Source organism: Chenopodium album, chromosome 24, assembly GCF_948465745.1.
Source record: "Chenopodium album chromosome 24, dcCheAlbu1.1, whole genome shotgun sequence".
NCBI classification, from domain to species: Eukaryota; Viridiplantae; Streptophyta; class Magnoliopsida; order Caryophyllales; family Amaranthaceae; genus Chenopodium; species Chenopodium album.
This window is the reverse complement of record NC_137857.1, coordinates 29,964,935-29,974,408: the sequence shown is the minus strand read 5'-3', so window position 1 is coordinate 29,974,408 and position 9,474 is coordinate 29,964,935. Positions and strand designations below refer to the sequence as shown.

General features: G+C 35.4%; 1 protein-coding gene across 1 annotated transcript; it reads left to right on the top strand.

Annotated features, from left to right (window-relative positions):
* Positions 1 to 1,873: 1,873 nt before the first annotated feature.
* LOC145612477 (cysteine-rich receptor-like protein kinase 15) lies at positions 1,874 to 6,970 on the top strand. The gene is made up of 7 exons (XM_081667842.1): positions 1,874 to 2,657; positions 3,547 to 3,684; positions 4,241 to 4,362; positions 4,976 to 5,186; positions 5,813 to 6,050; positions 6,172 to 6,322; positions 6,454 to 6,970. Exons 1-7 carry the CDS (start codon positions 1,889 to 1,891, stop codon positions 6,805 to 6,807), a joined length of 1,983 nt encoding a protein of 660 aa, XP_081523968.1. The 5' UTR covers positions 1,874 to 1,888; the 3' UTR covers positions 6,808 to 6,970.
* Positions 6,971 to 9,474: the final 2,504 nt, after the last annotated feature.

Genomic DNA, 9,474 nt, shown 5'->3' with positions numbered 1-9,474 from the left:
GACCCCCTTTCCACCACTTTCCGACCTATAAACCCTAGCCACCACCTAACCGCTACGACCAACCCCACCACCTAACCGCTACTACCGCACCGCACAGCCACAACCATCGCACCGATTTCGACCGCCTTTCCACCGATTTCGACCTCCTTTCCACCAATTTCCGACCTCAAAACCTTAGTCACCAAATTCCGACCACCCATAAAGCCCCTCCTAATTCCGACCACTCTTAAAACCCTAGCCACCACCAAATTCCACACTCCTAAAACCCTAGCCACCACCTTATTCCGACCACCTCCCTAACCCACACACCAAATTCCGGCCCCTCCTTAGTCCCACACGAAATTCAGACCAACCGAGGTGTTTGACATGGAAGATTGGGGAAGATGAAGAAGAAACGTCAAAAAGCTAGGTCGGCCTAACTAACGGATTCATGGACAACATCCGTTAGTTGGTGGTAAAATCGATTTTTTGGAAATTTTGTTGGTGGTAAAGTAAATCTTTTGTTTATTTGTTTTTGGAGGTGGTAAATTTAATTAAGTGGTTATTTGAAGGTGGTAAAAGTCAAAATTTTCGAATTATAATTCTTGATTTTGGCCATTAAAGTTAAGAACTTGAATAGACAAAATTTTGAATGAAGGTATGGAAATTCATGCATTGTATGTAAAAATATGATAGATCGTTAAGCAACCAAAAAGAACTTTGCTCATAGAATCATAGATCTATCATGTGATAATTAAAGTACTTGATTGTAAATTTTGGATTTTAGTATAGTTTGGTACTTGATAATTGTTGGTTGAAGTGGAAGATTGTAAATGGTTGATTCATTTTGTTTTGATTGATTAAATTTTTATTTAAAAAAAAATGTTGGAGCAAATAAATTCGGGTACCCATGTCTTGACCCCAACACGAGAAAATCGGGTACCCAAAACGCGTGTACCTTGGTTTCTCGGGTCAGGACATGGGCCGAGCTTTGAACTACTCGAAAATCTGGGTATCCGGATTTAACCACCCCTATATTCCGGTGCTGTTTTTCCCCTCTAAAACTCCCCTTCTCTTTTTAAATTTTTTTTCCGTTAAAATTTGATTCTATAATAATAATTCCAAATATTTTATGTTATCTTTATTATGAAAACATTTGTTTTTGTCAATATTTGATTTTGATCCTATAATAATATCATTCAAATCAATCAATAACCTAAATACTAAAACAGACACCGGGAATGACACATGTCACATTTCGGTGCTGTTTTTTCTCTACAAAACTCTCCTTATCCTTTTAACCTTTTTTTTTTTTATTAACATTTGATTCTATAATATATAATATAATTTCTTATATTATGTTGTCTTTATGACAACTTTTTTTGTTAATATTTGATTTTGATTCAATAATAATACCATTCTAAATATTTTATATATATTGTCTTTATGACAAATATAATTCTTATATTTTATTTGGTGTTCATAATTTTTTAATACACATTTATCTAAATAATTATTCCAAATCCTTTTTAATTGTCTTTCAAATGGAGTATTATTAAATTTTGTCAAAAAAAGTAATAATAAATTGATTCATATAATAGATGTTAAAGAAATTATTTTAAAAAAAACACTTTATTGGATTGAAAAAAATCAACGTTAATTCATTTTTCTTTTTTATGACTTTTTTAGGCTCTACTGCTTCTTTTAGACATTATAATTCAAATTGCTATCGTCCAAAAAAAATAAAATTCAAATTGCCAAAAGTCAAAAGTAAGACCACACTTTCGATCACCGCCACCACAAGCTCTAGCACGAATACTTTGAAAATTCAACGTCAATAGATTGAAAATATCCTACAACAACAACGTTATTCATGATGATTCAGTGTTTTTTTTTTCAACTCATCACCATGTTGTTCATCTTGTTTATGCTACTATCTTTGCTTGGTACCTCTACTGCTTCTTTTCCAATAACCATAAACATCAATGTATCCGACTGCTATAACTCGTCATTGTACGATCTTAATAGCACGTTCGAAACCAATTTCAATCAACTCTTGTCTAGTTTGGTATCTCGAGTTTCGAGTGCCAAAAATGGTTTGCTTAAGCACAAGCAAGGTCTAGACAATCAAGATCCTGTTTACGGCCTTGCCTTGTGTCGGGGTGACTTGTACCCCAACGAGTGTCATGACTGCATTCAAATGGCAAGTAACCAAATAAAAAAAAAGTGTCCAAGGGCAACACAAGCAATATTATGGAAGGAACCTTGCATGATTCAATACTCTAACCAATCCTTTTTCTCTCTTTTACAAGAACAACCTTCGCAAGCATTATTCAATAGAAATAATGTCACAAACCAAGTACAAGATTGGATTACATTGATCAAGCATCAATTGGATGAGGTAACAGCGAACGCAGCTTCTAATACGTCGAGTAAGATGTACGACATGAATGAGGTATGGTATTCACCTATGACTACGAATGTATTCACTATGGCTCAATGTACTCCCGACTTATCAACGGAGAATTGCACCAAGTGCTTCAGTACAGCTAGAGCTCAACTAAATCAAATGAATCGCGTGGGAGGAATATTGCTGATGCCTAGTTGTATTCTTAGGTACGAGGCTTATCAGTTTACCCATATTTCAAATTCAACAAGTACCGTGACAAAAAATCGAGGTACGTTGTTCTTTAATTTTACACAGGCTAACTAGTTTGTTGGAGTGTTGTATAGGGCTTATTGTGCACCTATGGTTATGATCTACTCCTTTTATTTCAAAATAATTGATACAATCAAATTTAACATACTTGTCAATGTATTCTTTAACTATTGATACTCTTTTAATTCCGTCCTTCCTCCACTCACCCCTACCCCCGGACCCCCACCCAAGCCACCCACTGCACCTAATTGTTTGCCCCATATAGACGTACTTTACTTTATTAAGTTTTAAGTAAATGAAATTAATAAAAGAGAACAATGGTAGATAGGACTTAAACTAAAGTGGTGGTCCTCCTTGTGTACATTCGTAATATATAGCAATCTTTCTGGAAAGCTTCAAAAGCAAAATGGGCTACACAAAGAGGGACCATTGGACCAAGTAGTTAACATTATAAAACTTTTTATTAATAATTATTTAAAATATTTTATACTTTGTATGATACTACTTTTAATCTTGCAAGAATTAGTATATCCTCCATCTCATTATGCTATTCTTGTTTTGACTTTCATGTTTATTTATAATAATGTATTGAATTTTTTTATTAAAATTTAATATTTTAAAATCATATGTTGAGATGAATATAACAATATTTAACATGACTATATTTTTTTATTCCCTTATTAATTAATGAGAATATAAGGTAAAGTTTTCCATTAAATAAAGTCAAAATCTGAATCTAAAAAGAGACTGAAGTAGTATATGACTAGTGTAAAAAGTCAAAATGTTTCAAATTTTCCAAAGATGAGGAAGTACTATTTCTCAACTTTTGTAAAATCTTTGATTGCCATGCATATTAAACCAATTGAAATTACTGATGATTTTTATTTACTATACTTCTCAATCTGCAGAAAAGAAAGCATCATCAACAAAGAATATAGTGGTTGCAGTCATTGTAACAATTGTAGTTTTAGGAATAATAATTACCGCCGGCATTTGTTTCTTTAAAAAGAAAGCAAAGAAGCACTCTTCTCCCGATGTTAAAAATGGTAAGATCATTTTTAATCGTTTTCGTCACCATTCTTCTTATTTTCAAATTCATACTCACTCCATTCTAATTTTTTTTAAAAAAAACAAAATACTTCTTCTGTTTTTAAATACTTGCTCCATTTTTTTATTTTCTGCTGTTTTTAAATACTTATTTCATTTTCTTATTTAGAAAGCTTTTACAATATTTAAGTCATTTTTTTTTTAATCTAATAGACCCAATATAAATCATATTTTATTAATTTCATATTATATTTCCTTCAATTTTCTCAAGTAGTTTTGCTTTAAACAATTTTGTTTTTTCCACCAACCCCACTACCTCTATATTTTATTAATTTCTCCAATTCTCCTAAAATATCACGAATGGAGAAATGAAGCAAGTATTTAAAAATAGAGTGAGTACAAGTATAACAAATAATGATAATTGCTTCTCCTTATTATTCGTTTCCATTCCATTTTCTTTCCTAGAGTCGTACCAAACATGTATATTCACTATGTTTCAAATGGTCATTGCTTGTAATGAAGTATGTGAGATTTGTGTTATATATGTTGTTACAGTGCTAGGAGATTTGACAACTGTGGAATCCTTAATGTTCGATCTTAAGACACTTGAAGCTGCTACAAACAACTTTTCGAATAACCAAATACTTGGTCAAGGAGGCTTTGGTAGTGTCTATAAGGTAATCAATCGATTGTGACCTTCCTCTAAAACAAGTTTTCATTTTTCTTATTTTGTTAAAGTAACCATCAATTTGATCGAAATGAAAACGAACATACTTTATATATTTTTGTAAGGAAAGTCATGAAGATTAGTGAAGGAGACAAGATTCAATAATAGTCGTCTCTGTTACTGGTCTTTTTTTGTTAATTAATAAATTGTTAAGCCCATTAGCAAATCCGATCCTCATGTGAGTGAAAGTGTTGTCTCACATTATTGAAAGAGTGTAAAAGTGTTGGAAAGTGTATCCTACATTACAGAAAAGAGAAAGTTTCACTTTATAAGGCTAATGGGATACTCCCTTCATTGTGATATGGTTTTGAGGTAGAACTCCTTATTTGTATAGTGTGGACATTTATGACGGGTGCAGCCCAAATTTGTTAATCATAAACCTAATATGTTTTTAAGTAGTATTTTTTTTTTTTTTTTTGTTCCATTCGTATGAGTCTTTCTCTGTTACTTTGTGAGGTTTATTCTACTAGATTTTCAACAATAAGAACTTATATCAAATCATCATTGTTTATATTTCTACTGTGATACATTTTTATTTTGATATATGATTGCCTTTATCGTAGGGAACTTTGGCGAATGGACAAGAAATAGCAGTTAAAAGGCTATCAAAGATTTCAGGGCAAGGAGTGGAAGAATTTAAGAACGAAGTGGTGTTAATTGCCAATCTTCAACATAGAAATCTGGTTAAACTTTTGGGATTTTGCTTGGCAGGAGAAGAGAAGTTACTTGTGTATGAATTTGTTCCAAACAAAAGCTTAAACTACTTCCTATTTGGTGAGTTCACTTTTGATTTATTGGTCTTGATGATTACAGATTATAGAAACAAGCTAAATTAACTGTTAAATACGGGTCTGGGCCGCACCCGCAAATCAAGAGATAGAGCCCATTTCACAAGAACAAAGGAGGTTTCATCCTAAAACCATATGGCAATAGGAGGAGTAGCCCCTTAACCTTATAAAGTGTTTAACTTTCTCTTCTTCAACCAACGTAGGACACCAACATGTGTTATTTGGTAGGATATAATTCAACACTCCCCCTCACATCTAAGGTCTCTTTTAACTCAAGGATCACATGATCCAATTCAATTTGGCCCATATTACTTAATGCAAGGTCCCAAACCATAAACCTGGCTCTGACAACATAATTAATGTTTTCCCCATTATTGCTAATTAGCGGATCTTTATTAGCCTGAATTTAAATTTTATTATCTTGTTGTGTAGCCAATTGTACGTACTATGTGATCTTTGAATGATCATAGTAACTACTCTATGGTTGAAACTTTACTTAGTCCTAATCTAATTAATAACACATTAATAATTATTACTCTATGGTTGAAACTTTACTTAGTACTAATAATTATAGTTAATAACACATTAAAGATTATGTATCGTTCTTGGTAGATGCGCGAAAGCAAGGAGAACTTAATTGGTCTAAACGCTACGAAATTATAAGGGGCATTGCTAGGGGATTGCTTTACCTTCACGAAGACTCACGGCCAAGAATCATACACCGTGACCTAAAATCTGGAAATATTTTGCTAGATGCAAATATGAACCCAAAAATTGCAGATTTTGGTTTAGCAAGAATCTTCAAGGTTGAACAAACAGTGGATGACACTAGCAGAGTTGTTGGAACATAGTAAGTCTTTTTGTTCTATATATATGTCATTTTTGTTCGCGTCTTCCTCTATCAATTTGATTGTAACCACATTATTTAATTTTAATCAACACTGTATACAAAATAACATATTTTCTTGTAGTGGTTATATGGCTCCAGAATATGCAATGCATGGGCAATTTTCCGTAAAATCAGATGTATACAGCTTTGGTGTGTTGGTTTTGGAGATTGTAAGTGGTAAGAAGATTAGTACAAAATTCCACCAGCAAGGCGATGGAGACCTCTTGTCCTATGTGAGTATGAACACGAGTTAATTTTGTTTCCTAAGTTTAGAGTAATTTATACTCATATATTATGTTCAAAAATAAAAAAACATTACATATATAATTTGCCATAATAAAGCCGCAATTTAAATGTGTATTAGGCTTGGAGAAGTTTGAATGAAGAAAAACCCTTGGATTTCATGGACTCGACATTGAAGGATACTTACTTGAGTGTAGATGTGTTGAGATGCATTCATCTAGGCTTATGGTGTGCACAAGAGAACACAAATGGTAGACCGACAATGTCAACAGTTGTTCATTTGCTCAACAACGATACAACCATCAACACAATGCCAACACCACCACACCCTAGAATTTTTTACAATAGTAGTAGTACCGAATCATCTCTTTTGTCAAGATTAAGTGTACAATCAACGACATCAACGAGCAATACTAGTGAGTCAAAACAATTGTCTAAAAATCAAATTACGATTAGTGAGATGCTTCCCAGGTGATTTACTCTGGCTAGTGAAGCCATACTTGATGTAAAAATTCTACAATGTCATTTTTTAAAAATGACACCACAATATATTGATGTGGCGAAATCTAATTGGACCATATTTAGTATTTTGATTTCTATTTTGAATTATCTTAAACGTTTTCAATGTATTAAAATTGTATTTATATTATGTATTCAATATAATACATGTATTTTTTTCAAATTCATAATCATTATTATGAAAATCCATTTGGTTACCATGCTGAACCACCAACTCCCAAACCACTACAACCCATTAACTCACCATTGCAACCCAGCAGCAAATCAATCACCTCCACCAATAAACAGAGCAGCCACTGCACCGCTACAGCATACGGAGTGTTGTTTTGCTACTCCACCCACCGTACCGCCGCTACAACAGCCACCGGTAGCCTTCTCGCTGCTCCACCCATCGCATCGCTCCACCCATCGATCGCACCGCTACAACAGCCACCAATCTGCTGCATCATACACTTTAACCAATTCATCCCCACAACCATATCATCACCGCCTAGCTCACAATCGCACAACACCTTTTTCCGTCACCAACGCAACCATCACCTTCAATCCACACTTCACCAACAACACCAAAATGCAGCAGCCATTGCGATAATTAGACCTTCCGATCCACCATCAATTACAACAATTCTCTACCCAATTACAACAATTTCAACCTCCAATCACGGCAACAACCACCACCTTCAATTCACGCTTCACCAACAACACCAAAACGCATTAGCAATTACGACAAGTAGAACCTCCAATCCACCATCAATTACACCAATTCGCCACCCAATTACGACAATTCCGACCATCAATTGAACCAACAACTTCGAATTGTGCTCAATTGAAGACATGGAAGGTGCACCACCAACTCCCAAACCACTACAACCCATTAACTCACCATTGCAACCCAGTAGCAAATCAATCACCTCCACCCATAAACAGAGCAGCCACTGCACCACTACAGCATACGGAGTGTTGTTTTGCTAGCTACTCCACCCACCGTACCGCCGCTACAACAGCCACCGGTATCCTCTCACTGCTCCACCCATCGCACCGCTCCACCCATCGATTGCACCGCTACAACAGCCACCAATCTGCTGCATCATACACTTTAACCAATTCATCCCCGCAACCATATCATCACCGCCTAGCTCACAACCGCACAACACCTTTTTCCGTCACCAACGCAACCATCACCTTCAATCCACACTTCACCAACAACACCAAAATGCAGCAGCCATTGCGACAATTAGACCCTCCGATCCACTATCAATTACAACAATTCTCTACCCAATTACAACAATTTCGACCTCCAATCACGGCAACAGCCACCACCTTCAATTCACGCTTCACCAACAACACCAAAACGCAATAGCAATTACGACAAGTAGAACCTCCGATCCACCATCAATTACACCAATTCGCCACCCAATTACGACAATTCCGACCATCAATTGAACCAACAACTTCGAATTGTGCTCAATTGGAGACATCGAAGGTGCACCACCAACTCCCAAACCACTACAACCCATTAACACACCATTGCAACCCAGCAGCAAATCAATCACCTCCACCCATAAACAGAGCAGCCACTGCACCGCTACAGCATACAGAGTGTTGTTTTGCTACTCCACCATCCGTACCGCCGCTACAACAGCCACCGGTATCCTTCTCGTTGCTAGACCCATCGCACCACTCCACCCATCGATCGCACCGCTACAACAGCCACCAATCTGCTGCATCATACACTTTAACCAATTCATCCCCGCAACCATATCATCACTGCCTAGCTCACAACCGCACAACACCTTTTTCCGCCACCAACGTAACCATCACCTTCAATCCACACTTCACCAACAACACCAAAATATAGCAGCCAGTGCGACAATTAGACCCTCCGATCCACCATTACAACAATTCTCTACCCAATTACAACAATTTCGACCTCCAATCACGGCAACAGCCACCTCCTTCAATTCACGCTTCACCAACAACACCAAAACGCAGTAGCAATTACGACAAGTAGAACCTCCAATCCACCATCAATTACACCAATTCGCCACCCAATTACGACAATTCCGACCATCAATTGAACCAACAACTTCGAATTGTGCTCAATTGAAGACATGGAAGGTGCATTCATGGAAGCAGACTCGAAAATAATTTACAAAAATAAAATTAGATTTTTAAATACTATAATTTTGTATTTTTACAAAAATACATGTATTTACCATAATACATACATGTATAGTACAATTTAGCTTTTAAAAATAAATGAAAAATTAACCAACCATAACATGCCACATCATCATGTTATGGTGTCCTTTTTTTAAAAATGACACAGTAGAATTATCCTACTTGATGAAGTATCAATTCGTGAGATATGAGATGTATTTTATGATTTCTCTGTTTTTTAGTATTTAACTTTAATTTTGTCTTACATAACAATGCAAAAATAGAGTCTAACAAATTCATATATTTGGAAGACCTTTTGATGATTGATGAAGCGAACACATCAACACACCTAAGTGGTAAATTGTAATTATACTTCAAAGACACAATTCTAGATGTCATTTTCAACTCTTTCATGGAGCTCCCTTCATATAGTGGTTGCTCAGATCAATTTTCTTTAAAAGCT

What these genes read in the sequence shown, in the direction of transcription:
- LOC145612477 (XM_081667842.1), top strand. Translation starts at nt 1,889, where the DNA reads ATGTTGTTCATCTTGTTTATGCTACTATCTTTGCTTGGTACCTCTACT. An exon ending in TACCGTGACAAAAAATCGAG is followed by an intron (nt 2,658 to 3,546) that starts GTACGTTGTTCT and finishes CTCAATCTGCAG; the next exon opens with AAAAGAAAGCATCATCAACA. An exon ending in AGCAGAGTTGTTGGAACATA is followed by an intron (nt 6,051 to 6,171) that starts GTAAGTCTTTTT and finishes ATTTTCTTGTAG; the next exon opens with TGGTTATATGGCTCCAGAAT.